The sequence below is a fragment of the Alligator sinensis genome, unplaced genomic scaffold (genome assembly GCF_000455745.1).
Source record: "Alligator sinensis unplaced genomic scaffold, ASM45574v1 scaffold512_2, whole genome shotgun sequence".
NCBI classification, from domain to species: Eukaryota; Metazoa; Chordata; order Crocodylia; family Alligatoridae; genus Alligator; species Alligator sinensis.
Genome location: NW_005842182.1, coordinates 1,551,587 through 1,564,762, shown reverse-complemented (window position 1 = coordinate 1,564,762; position 13,176 = coordinate 1,551,587). Strand labels below are relative to the sequence as shown.

The 13,176-nt window shown below is 43.4% G+C and overlaps 1 protein-coding gene across 3 annotated transcripts in view; it reads right to left on the bottom strand.

The window, feature by feature from the left end:
* Positions 1-1,706: 1,706 nt before the first annotated feature.
* Positions 1,707-13,176, bottom strand: part of CBR4 (carbonyl reductase 4) — a 14,607-nt gene continuing 3,137 nt past the window's right edge. For all 3 annotated transcript variants that reach the window (XM_006026213.2, XM_006026214.3, XM_006026212.3), the window contains exons 3-6: positions 9,784-9,904; positions 9,178-9,314; positions 6,875-7,009; positions 1,707-2,798 (exon numbers count right to left, since the gene is read on the bottom strand). In XM_006026213.2, coding sequence (XP_006026275.1) covers positions 2,620-2,798; positions 6,875-7,009; positions 9,178-9,314; positions 9,784-9,904 — 572 coding nt within the window. In that variant the 3' untranslated portion in view covers positions 1,707-2,619. The remainder of the gene's footprint in view (positions 2,799-6,874; positions 7,010-9,177; positions 9,315-9,783; positions 9,905-13,176) is intronic.

The window sequence follows — 13,176 nt, the reverse complement described above, 5'->3', positions numbered from 1 at the left end:
ACAGTTAGAGCGGCTAGGATCTGGAACCAACTTCCAAGGGAAGTGGTGCTGGCTCCTACCCTGGGGGTCTTTAAGAAGCGACTCGATGCCTACCTGGCTGGGGTCACTTGAGCCCAGTTTCTCTCCTGCCCAGGCAGGGGGTCGGACTTGCAGGTCCCTTCCGACCCTACTTATATGATTCTATGACAATCCGCAACCTTCACTCAGCCTCACTGATTTATGAGAGAAAATTAAATTGTGAAGCCACTTTCCTTTGACCCATTCATCCCAGTATGGAGAAACTAATGCCGTTTAGATTTCTTGATGGGAGGACAAGGGATGGCACTTAACACAGCTTTCCATACTGGACACTTCTATGCACAAAAATTGTCTGCAAAAAATTCAAGCACATTAAAATACACCCAAGCACTTATCTGAATGTGCACCCATATGGAGCAAATTTGCTCCTAACAGGATCAGTTCAGTCCAGGGCTGCTCCTCCAGCTCTGCCCCCCTACAGCAGTCAGAGGAGGGCTCCAGGCTCCCCTGGGTGTCAGTCCCAAGGTGGCAGGAGGCACAGGGGACAGTCCTTATCTGCGTGATTGAAGAAGCAGTCCTGGCTCCGAGGGCAGCTGCCTCCCAGTCGCATAGAGATCAGGAACAGTCCTGATCTCCACAGAGCAGGGAGAGCTGTTCCGGCTCTGGGGGCAGCTGCCTACCAGAGATGCAACAATCGGGGTTGACCCCAATCTCTATGGGGCAAGGAAAATTGTCCGGGTTGTAGGGTAGCTCCCTCCTAGCTGGCAGCAATCAGCACCACCCCCAATCTCCATGGTGGGGGGGGAGAACTGTTGCAGCAGCAGGACAGCTCCCTCCCAGTGGCACAGGGATCAGGGCCGGCCCCCATTACCACGCAGCTGGAAGAGTGATGTCCTGCAGCCAAGATAGCTCTCCCCTGCCCTGTGGATATCGGGGCTTAGCCAGGCAGCAGTGGCCCCCTGAAGCCTGGGCTGACCAGGAGCAAATTGCTCCGGGTTAGGGTCAACAATTGCACTTTGGCACACTACTTAATGCGCTGTTTTTCTAGTATCTGTATGTATTGGTACTAGCAGGTGGCACATTAAATTCATTTAATGCACAATAATTGACACGCACATGTAGACAGTGGCACTTCACAGCACATTAGTCTAACACGCAGTAAAGTATCTCATGCAGACATACCCACCATTCATTTCCATTTCTCCAAAAAGGAATAGGAGCAAACACGTTAATAATTCTAGTCAGACCATCAAGCAATGTTCTAGAGTCAGAAGTGAATAAATGGCTTCAAAATCCTTGAATATAAATGTGGATGGATTGCAAATGGATTGTTTCTCATTACTTATCTGCAGGTGGCTAACATCCACACCCTTGAGAGCTGCACTTTTCCCTGGCTTGAAAATTAAATACCTTGGAATATGTGGTTCAAATAAAAAAGTCACACTATTTCTGAAGCCTTTAAAAGTACCTTCCAAGAAATCTCTTCTTTAGCAAAAGAAATTCTAAGTCACTTCAATCTCTATGCCAGGAACAAAGGAAATGTAAATCTCAGACTCAGAACTCATCTGTCTTTTGTTGTGAAAAAAAACATTGTTTACTTGTTCCATCATTCATTTCAATACCACATATGTTTTGTTTTCTCAAAAGAAAATAGACCATTTACAGGAAAAAAAGTGAAAGGCCCAATGTCAAATATTTGATTATATTTCAGTAAGGGGAAAACAAGCGTAACGTAATTATAACTCACTCCTCAGAAGTTGCTTTAAATAAAATTAAATTTAAATATACACAGATATATTATTCCACATTCAAAAATCAGAGGCCAACTTACATAGCCTGGCTGAACTGAGCGTGCAAGAATTTCAAGGGGTTTTTCACATGCTCATTGAGTGTTATCTTTTATTTTACACAAAGCCAATCCTCAATTTAGTGCATATCACTAAAATCCCTTGAGAACATTCCAATTATGCTGGGGAACTACAAAATGTTTAGATTCATTATCTTGGCTGCAAACAAGAAATAAACGGAACCCTTTCAATTTATTACAAAAAACTGCATGATATAGTTCTTATCAAAGAATATTTGATTGGAGTATAAAAATACAAGGTTCATGATTTCCTCCCTGCTGGGCAGTTTAATATTCTATTACCTGGAAATATCTGATCAAAAGAGCAATCACAATTACTGACTAGTAAACATGCTCGAACAAGCTCATTCAGAGCATAACTCACATCCCAAATGTAAAACTTCAACAGTAATAAAAATTTGGACTTAGAAAGCTATATCATTAATTTCAAACTGTTATTTAGAACAGTTCCATTCCCAACCTCCAGGGAATAAAAGTACTCTATGGTGTACCTTACCACACATTTTCTAAATTAGTGTTATAGCTGCAGGCTTCAGCTATATGAGAATAGTTCATGTGGCTTTATAAATCCGAAACCCTAAACCAGTTTATTACTTTGCTTATCAAAAATTACTTTATGTTCTTGATTAAAGAGCACCAACTCAAAGTACTCACTCAATTACACACCTCGTTTTTCATCAGCCAAGTTCAGTTTTCCCTTTACTTTGGTCATTTTATACAGAATGTTGTGACATTTAAGCCAGAAGTTGCAAACCTCCATCTACAACTAGAATATGTCCTGTAACATAAGGAGACTCTAGAAGAAAGATAACAGCTTGTGCAACTTCATGAGGCTCTCCAAATCTTCCAAGAGGAATAGTCTTTGTCATCTGTTCTTCTTTCAAATGGGCAGTCATATCTGTGCGAACAAAGCCTAAAAAAAAGAAATGTTTGAGGACATAATTAAACGCAAGTGTTAAAACAAAACCTGTAGAAGTCTATCATAGTAGGAGAGTTGAGAACACTTGAGCCCAAGGACGGCTCAATGTATATTTTTACATATACAGTATAAATACAATATGTGTATGTGTGTGTATGTGCTTACATGCACAAATCTCCAGCTACATTAAAGATTACCAATATACATTTGATTGGCCTTATATAATTAAGACTATACAGGCTTCCAATGACATAAGACTGTTTACAAAGAAAAACAGGCTAATATCAAAAGCAGATCCAATCAAAACCAATATTTATGAAACACACTGGTTTCTAGACTGAAATAATACCCCCTGTCCTCATTTTTAAGCAGTTTTTATTGAAATATTGAAGTATCATTTTCAAATAAAAATGTAGAGGTCATATTTCAGACTCCTCTTTAAATTAAAATATGCTCATCTGATTCTGTAGGAATGATATCCTTTTCTACCTAATGAGAAATATGGAATAACAGATTGAATTGTAAGTTTGTGTTACCGTTAGAAATGTAGACTAGATTTTACCACTCACTAAATGGAAAGTAAGCCCTATGCTGATGAAATATAAAAGCATGTGCTTTTCTCCTCTTTATTCATGAGTCAGCTGGGACCGGTCATGAGATACAAGAACTGAATGCTGTATCAGTGTACCTATTAGAGACATTTCTACTTCTGATCATGATATTTGGTTTTAAAATTCTCACATCAAGATTTATTCTTATATTCAATGATGACTCTGAAGTGCAATACTAACAAGCTGCACAATTTGAGATGCAAACCAAAAAGTGTTCTGCAGTCAGTGGGAATAAAATATCTTGTGGAACTTTTCCACAAAGAGCTTCCTGGTCTGTATCAGTCTATAAAACTGACAGTAAAATAGTTTTCAAATGCATTGGCCAAGGTACAAGATTAGAGACTATAACAGTCACCAAGTGTACCCATGGAATTGATGCCATTGCTTTCTGAAGAATTCAAGAATAGCTAGCGTACCTGGAGTATGAATGGGGTCTTCATTCATAAATGTGAATGGTGACCGATACATACTTTCATGTTTGAATCAGCGTAATAAAACAGGCCACTAGCTAAATGTTCCATGTGAGTAAAAAGTTATTAGGACATTATATAGTCAGACTTCTTCTGAAATTGGTTTAGCACTCTCAGTAATAACAGAAGAAGTGCTAGCATACATGTTATGAAATACTTTTCACATTGAAAGTATAATACTCTACCAAGTGTTACAAATAATCCAGGCAGGTACTATAGCATTTCTACAAAGAATAAAGAAAATGTCCATTTCATTTTTAAGATAATTAAATGTTACTTTTTTTCAACCCTCTGCTGTATTATCTACTTGATTTCAAGGAGCTAATTTATTTCCACGGAGACTCTTATTATACTAAAGGGACAGAAAGGATACCTATATGCTTGCTATGGAAAATCCTTAGTGACTCTACTGTTTTAAAAAACATTTAATAATGCACATTACACTACATAATCTAGGTAAAAACAGTTCTCTCTCTGTTTTCAGGAGAGGTAAGATTTCAAAAAAGGGCTGCCAAAAGAGAGAACAGAGAAACCTGTCTCAAGACTTGTTTTTAAAAACTTAGAACCTGATACATTCAGGAGCAGGTATTTCTGATTGTGGAGGAGTCATTTAAGTAGCCAAACCTGAGGGAAGCTGACGGCATGGAGCAGAAAGCATGTTCCAGAGAAGCAGCCATGAGCTGAAATAGCGAAGTCAAGCAAAGGAGAGCTGGGGAGCTTGTTCCCCACTCAGCTGCATAAGCATGGAGCTGGGTGGGGAACAAGCTGGGGACCTTGTCCCCTGCCTAGTTCTGAGCTCGCAGAGCTGAGCAGGGAACAAGCTCAGCTGCCTGTTCCACACCCAGCTCCATGCTCACAGAGCTGAGTGGTGAACAAGCTCCCCAGCTTGTTCCACATCCTCCATCCCGCAGGCAGGGCAGGAGCTGGGATCTGTCCTGGTCAGAAGCAGGTCCCAGCCTCATTCCCCATGCCCCAAGCTAGCTGCTAATCTGGCTCAGCTGGGACCTGCCCCTGCCCTGCAGCTCTTTCCAAATACTGTGCCTTGATCACTCAATCGAGACATGGGCCTGGGACCTGCTCCAGACCAGGACAGATCTCAGCCTCCACCTCACCTGTTCCCCACTCACCTCTGCAAGCATGAAGCTGGGAAGGGAACAAGCTGGGGAGCCTGTTCACTGCTCAACTCCAAGAGCATAGAGCTGGGTGAGGAACAAGCTGCCAGCTTGTTCCCTGCTCAGCTTTGCAAGCATGGAGCTGGGCAGGGAAAAAGCTCCCCAGCTTATTCCCTACCCAGCTCTGTGCTCGCAGAGTTGAGCGGGGAACAAGCTCCCCAACATGTTCCCCACCCAGCTCCACAGTCACAGGGCCAGCATTGGGAGATCCTTACCTCCCATCACCAGTTCTGCAGCCACAGGACCGGCATTGGAAAATCCTTATCTCCCAGCACCAGCTCTGGGACCACAGGTCCCGTGCCAGGAGACCCTTCATCTCCCAGCACCAACTCCACAACTGCAGACCTGGTGCTAGGAGATAAGGGATCTCCCAACACCAGTCTCACAACCACAGAGCTGGCACTGGGAGATAATGATTTCCCAGCCTCCGCTCCCCAGTTACAATCTTGGAGCAGGGAACTGGGACCACCCTGCTGCCGGGGCAGTGGGACAAAGTTCCTGCCCAGGATACAGTGGCAGAGCCTGCCCTGACAGCAGGCAGCTCCCAGGGACAGGGAGAAATCTCTCACCCCATGATGAACGGCTGACCAGGAGCAGATTTGCTCCCAATCAGTTGACTACATGAGTGCTAATGCACGGTTACTAATCAAAACTAATTACTCGCAATTAGCAAGGTTTACTGAGAAGTAAGCATGTGCACATGTAGACACACATGCTTACTGCGCAGTTAAGCATCTTGTGTAGACATGCTCACTGTATACATTGTCTCCTCTCCTATTTAAGACTGAATTTGATTTAAAAAAAAACAAACTACATACAAGTGGAAGACATCTGAGGAATGACCTGCACTGAAAAGACCTAGTGTATACAGAAATTCTTCCTCACACAGTACTTCTTAGAATTTTTTTTACATTTAGATTAGTCCACAAAAGCAGAGAGAGGGTAAGAAAACAAAATTGAATTAGATACTCAAGTGGAAAAAAAATTTATCTCAAAGTTTATCTTTGATGTAAAAACTGACTGAGCAGGAAAGGTTGGAGGTTCGATGTAGCTGAGATCATCCAGGAAATGTACTATAGGCAAGATCTTTTCTGTTGTATCTTTTATTGGACTAACTATATAGTTAAAAATGCCTTTGGACACAAAGGCCGAAAGAACTAGGATTATTTAGTCTAGTTCTTGGGTTTGGTTACAGTCTTCAAAATACTTGAAGGCTGATTATACAGAGAAAAGTTTATCTCCATTCTCTTTGGCTGTAGGGGACAGGACTAGAAGCAATGACCTCAAGCTGCAGCAGGGAAAATTTAGGCTAAAGATTAGGAGGAACTTTCTATGAGGGTGGTCAAGCATTGAAACGGTACATAGAGAAGTTGTGGAATCTCCATCCTTGGAAATTTTCAAAAGCAGGTTAGACAGTCACACGGCAGAGATAGTTTAGTTAGGGATGATCTGTCTTGAGGAGGAAGCTGGACCAGATGACCTTGTCATTTCTGGCTCTACTTTCCTTCCATTTTATTCTTGAGATTCGGGAAGGATGCAGGCACAGGTTTATAAACAGAAACGGACATTTTCACAGTGTTTTCTTAGGAAAACATAACTATGTAAAATATATTGTTTTTAATAAAAAAGTAACTGAAGATCTGCTATCCACTAGTATCTTAATGTACATTTGTAGCTAGTCTTTTGTTTTTAGAGTATAGTAAGCATACAGAGTATAGTAAGCATACAGTAGTTCACTGCATTCTAGGCCTGCTGATCAGTAACTAAAGTAATCAAAAGTCACATTCAGAAGTTTAGTAACTTAATCATAAACTAACCTGGAGCAACCATGTTGACTCGAATTTTCTTTCTTGCTACTTCTTTAGCAAGAGAGCGTGAAAATCCAACTAATCCTGCTTTACTGGCACTGTATACACTCTGACCAGGATTGCCCTTGAGTCCAACAATACTTCCTGAAATAAAAAGAGGAGCAAAAGGAGACCAAATGACAGGTTAATTAAATTCTTTATAGCAGATGTATTGTACTGGTTCTAAATATTGGCATTTCAATTAAGATTAAACATAAACCAATGAAAATTAGCTTGAGAACTGCATGTTAACTTATCAGTGAGGGCAGTGATGAGGACATTGTTCCCTGAACTATGAGAAATCAATTCATATATGCAAACGCATATAAATATGCATGAGCACTTTATAACAAGAGATCTGAAGCACAACTGTTTGACTATCATCACCCCTGGACTAACAAGAAATCCCATACATCTCTATCATGATTCCAATTACAAGCACCTTACAAAAAAACAACAACTTGGCAGTTCTGGTTGTGGAAACAGTTTATACAACTTGATGAAGTTCTCAGAAAAAATGTTTTACAATAAAAACTTATTATTTACTACTGACATGGGCTGAGGCTACATTCAGAGGCTGCTAGAAAAGTTACAAAAGGGAAAACATGCTCACAAGGGAAAGACTAAAATGAATGTTCTAGTAGTTCAACAAGAATAATAAAATGCACAATTACTTGCAAGTTCAAAATGTGCAGGATTGAGAATTATGACTGGAAATAAAAACCTAAGGCACAAATGAAAACAGAAATACTTTTTCAGGTTTTCATAAGAAGGCACATTTTACTTCTGGATTTTAATGGGACTCTGCCAACCTGAAACTTAGTCAAATTTTTAAAGAAAAATGTAAAGCATTACATCTGCCATTAAATCTTCCTGCTAATTTTCTGATGTTACCATATTTTCTTGCATATTACATGCCCACAAATAAGACATGCAAGTTGTTTTTTGGGGAAAAAGTCCCAGAGTCAAGGCACACTCTATGACTTGAAATAAGTCTTCCTGAAAACACAGAGGGCGCATCTCCATGATCAGGAACCTGCATTTCCTCTGAGACAAATAGCAGTGGCCCTGCATGTGCACACTGGTGCATGGCAAATTGCCCTGGGTCGGGTACAGGATGCTGGGACCAGCAACTAGGCTGGCCCCAGCAGCCTTACTTGTGGTCCTGGGAGCCTCACACAGCTGCAGTGGTGGCAAGCTGGGCACACAGAGCCTGGCTGGCAGCTGCAGCATGGTTCTGGCCAGCCAGGCTCCAGTTTTGGGTGGCGCACACTGCAGGCCATGCCACCTTTTTTCCAGCAGCTTTTTTAGATATGTGGATTTCCCAGTATCTAATTTTGCCATCACGCTGCAAATATGCAGCTCTGCAAATGGATCCACATGTGCTGTGCATGTTTTACAGACTCTCAAAACAGCTTTGAGGCCCTGCAAACCGCACGTTCCCACTTGTGTGGACACGGCCAGAGTGTTCAGGAAGTGTGGCATCCCAGGAGAAAGTTTGTGTAAGGCCACAAGAACTTTATGTGACAAGACTTCAAAAAGGTTGAGCCTCACACCCTTTCAAGAGTAGCAACAAGACTGTCACTACTTTGCTGTAAATAGTTCTTTACATAAATTCCCATAAATAAATCATGATGTAGCCTCGTCATGAGACTGCATGCAGCTCACTCACCCTCAGCCAAAAGTTACTGCCTCATCCACAGCTCTAAGAGTTGGCAATGGATGCTTCCCATGCTGCTTACTGCCCCAGAGAGAAGCGGCAACCAATTTAGCACAGTGTCTGCTTGCTTCTTTCCTCCCTGCTTTGATTCCAGGGAAGAAAAAACAGCTTCTCTACTTAAGACATGCACCCCAATTTTGGGAGGGGAAAGACTGAATGTCACATACAAGTGAATATGGTAAAAATGTTTTAGTTTTTTTTAAATAATTTTTGCCCCACACAGAGAAATGTATTATGTCTGATCTACACACCTTTTTAAAAGCAACTGTACACTGACAGAAAAAATAAATTAATTTCACTACACTGCTTATCATTTCCTTCAAATATATAATTTTTTGCATTCTTACTTACTAGGTTTACCTTTTAACATGAAATTTTATAGACCAAGACAGTTTCTGTGACTGTTCAGATCTTTTGTGTCTTTACTTTTAAGAGCTTTTGAGATACCTGAAGCACTACAGATACAACATCTGTTCAGGCCTTTAGTTTTCTGTGCCCCAAAATATCTTGAATATAATTAGCTACCTTCAACTTGCGTACGATGACAACTCACCTATGTTAACAATAGCACCTCCTTGCTGTTGAATCATGCTTCTCACAGCAGCTTTGCAAGTCAACATTGTACCCAAGAGGTTGGTGTGAATTTGAGATATCATGTCTTCGGTCTTAGTTCTCAATAATAAGCCATCTCTGCCAAAAAAGGAAACTGTCAGTGACTACTCCCAACTGATACCATTCACCCCGATGAAATTTCAATGACTAAAATGGAGTTGTTTCAGAGGTGAATTTGGTCCTGCATGTACCACCAGTACAGCTCTTGATAACATTGCAAGAATTACTCACAATTATAAAAAATTATGATCCATACTTGCGAACAATATCCAAACACAGAAGGCTGCCAAAATAATTTCAAGAGAATTAGTTTACCTTGGGCTCCAAAGAAAAGCTACAGAAACAACTAATTATATCTTCTTCTATTGAAGTTTCACTTCCTTTGAAAATAAAATATCTGCAAACATTACCAGTATTTTCAGATACACTTCAATTAATTCTTAATTGATATAAACACCAGGTTTATTCAAGTTTCAATTGCTCTTTAATATTTAGTACCTTTCAAGAAAAATGCATGATCTACAGTTATTTACAATATAAAGCTAACCTGTTGATCCCAGCTGCATTAACCAAGTAATTAATAGGACCTAAATTCCTCTCCATCTCTTCAAATGTATTTTGGACATCTTGTTCTTTGACTACATCACAGCTAAGTGCCAGGTGACCTGCTGTATTGAAATAAAATAACATCACAGTGATGATAAATGATCTTGTATCATTTATAAATGCTCTTAAGAATTAAAAAAACTCAATAGTAAGAACAGATGTTCGCCAAGTAGCTGACTAATTACTCCAAACATACGTTGAATTGTATTTCTGTCCCTTTTCAAGTTTGGAGGTCAGTATGGAGTAAAGTGGTCCAAGGTCTTGGCTGGCTAGAAGCCAAAAACTGCTGAGTTTTAATGCCAACCCTGTCGCCAACTTACATGACCTCACACAGTTCCCTTAGTCTCAGTTACTCATCTGTAAAATAGGGCCTGTAACACATACTTATCTTTCCCATAGGAGTGATGTGAATATTATTTAATGTTTGTTCAGCACTTCCTTTTTCAAAGTGCTCTTAGATGTACAACATTATTGTTATAAATATTAAAGCTATAGAGAGAAAGAGAAGCAGATGGCTCTTGTATACAGTTTGGAATTCACACACTTTGGGTTACTTTCAAGTCCCAAAATCTTTTTTTCTTTCCAATCGATACTTAAGTGGCCAACTGTCCCAAATTTCTAGGACAATCCCAAATTTTACAGTTGTGCCCAAGTGACCCTGAGGACTTCCAGTTTAATCCCAAAATTTAAAAACTGGTCCCAGATCAGTAGCAGAGGTAACACTAGATCAGGGCTGTCCAACTTCAGAGCAGCCAAGGTCACCGGGCCTAGGACAAAGACAAATCTCTACTGCATGCCCCCTCTTCCCTTACTGCCATATAAGCCCCAATCACTGCCACCAACCCACGGATGGGGTCCCCCCATACCTCTACTGCTGCTGTATAAGCTCCCCTGCTTCCACCACCGTAAAGGGTGAGGGCCTCCCTCCTGCTGCTGCTACTGTTATACAGGTAAGCCCCTCCACTTCTGCTACGCAAGCAGCACAAATTCCCCCTCGAGCTCCCAAGCTGTCTCTGTCATGTGGGCTGCAAGCTATCATGCTACCCTGCCCCAGAAACCCTGGCTGCTACCATTACAGCAGCTTAAGCAATGGAAGGAATGGTGGCCACGCAGGGAGCCCATGGCCCATTCATTAACCCCTCGTAGGCTGCATCTGGCCCATGGGTCACCAACTGAATAGGACTGCACTAGGTTACTGCAAATTATGAAACTGCACGGGCCCAAACTGGTCAGGGGCTCCATTGCTTGAGCAATTGTGTACAACAAGCAGCAAGGTTGTGATAACCTAAAGAGGGAGTGTCTCATGAAGAGCACAGCTGGGCAGCAGCATGGGAAGGCTGCCCCTTTAGAGACAATGTGAGGAAAGCTGTGCTGAGGCCTAACAGGAAAGGAGCCCACAAGCCCTGCACAGGGTGTGTGCGCACTGAGCAGGAGGAACTGGAGGAAGACAGGTCCGGTCCACCTGCATATGGGCTTAAAGGAGGTGGGACACAGGCCGCAGAGAGCCACAGCAGGCACCTGGTTCGTGGTGGGGAAAGGCAGGGTTTAGAGGACACTAGAACTCTACTTACCTGGAGGGAGGCATCATGTAGAAAGCCAGGACAAGGCTCCCCCCATTGCCTGGTGGGGTATATAGGTACTGGCCAGGGTGACTGCCTGAGCCAGCAGCGCAGACCCTGTGCCCGCTGTGTCAGGGGCTGCAGATCAGGGGGAGAGAAGTGCATTGCAGAAATGCCAGTGAGGGAGCGACGCCGGCAGCGTGACACCTGAAGCAAGCACAGAGGGACCCAAAGCTATGAGGTCCTGCCCATGCTCCAGTGAGAAGGGCAAAGAAGTGGCTATTCCTCTCAAGGCATTGCCCCAGGCTGTTAAGTGTGCAGAGAGCCATCACATTGGGGCTGCGGGTGCTCAACCACCCGGGCGACAGCGATCATCACCTGCTGGAATTCACCATCCAGCGCAAGGTGGCAAAAGCCTGCAGCAAAGCAGCAGACCTGGACTTCAGGAGGGTGGACTTCAATGAGGTAAGAATAGTCGGGGAGGTACTGAGGTCCCGGAGGGGAGTGGAGGCGGATCTCCAAGAAGAGTGGTCGTTCCTTAAGGAAATGATCCTCCAAGCCCAAAGGGAGGTAATCCCAACACGGATCAAAGGGGGCAAGAGGGCACAAAAGCCCCATGGCTCACCAAAAGCACACGGGAACGTCTCCTAGCTAAAAGGGAGGCGTACACCTAATGGAAGGGAGGGGCCATCACCAGGGAAGACTACCTCAGTTGCTTGGGGCTGCAGGGGGGCGGTCAGGAAGGCCAAGGTGGAGATGGGACCGGGAGCTACCCGGATCAAGGGCAACATGAAGCCCTTTTTTAAATACAAAGGGGGCAAAAAGAAGGCATCAGGTAATGTGGGGCCTCTGCAAGACACACTAGGAAATCTGGTCGTCACACCAAACGACAAAGCTAACCTATTTAACAATTTCTTTGCCTCCATTTTTCTGAGCAGGGTCCAGACCAGTCCGCCCCCGGGACCCCCTCAGGCCCCAGGGGAGGCACACCCAGGCCTAGGGTCAGTGAGGATCTAGTCAGGGAACTTCTGGAGGGGCTGGATGTATTTAAATCAGCTGGTCCTGACGATCTCTACCCCAAGTACTGAGGGAATTAGCAGAGGTCATTGCGGGACCCCTGGCATGGCTTTACGAGCACTCGTGGTGCTCTGGTGTGGTGCCAGAGGACTGGAAAAGGGCCAATGTGGTCCCCATTTTCAAAAAAGGAAGGAAGGAGGACCCAGGAAACTACAGGCCAGTTAGTCTTACCTTGATCCTGGGTAAGCTTTTTTGAGAGAATTATCCTGGCGCATGTCCACGAGGGGCCAGCAGGGGAGGTTATGCTTATGGGCAACCAACACAGGTTCATTAGAGGCAGGTCCTGTCAGACCAACCTGGTGGCCTTCTATGACCAGGTCACAAAATCCTTAGATGCGGGGGTAGCAGTGGACATAGTCTTTCTGAACTTTAGGAAGGCCTTCGACACTGTTTCTCACCCCATTCTCATTAAAAAACTAGGGGACTGTGGCGTCGACACCTACACAGTCAAATGGGTCGCTAACTGGCTGGAGGGCCACACCCAGAGAGTGGTGGTGGACAGGTCATTTTTGACCTGGAGAGATGTGGGCAGTGGGGTCCCCCAGGGCTCGGTCCTCAGACCCGCGCTGTTCAACATCTTCATCAGTGACTTGGACGAAGGGTCCCCTGTTCAAATTTGCTGACAACACTAAGATGTGGGGGGAAGTGGGCACACTAGAAGGGAGGAACAGGCTGCAATTGGACCTAGACAGGTTACA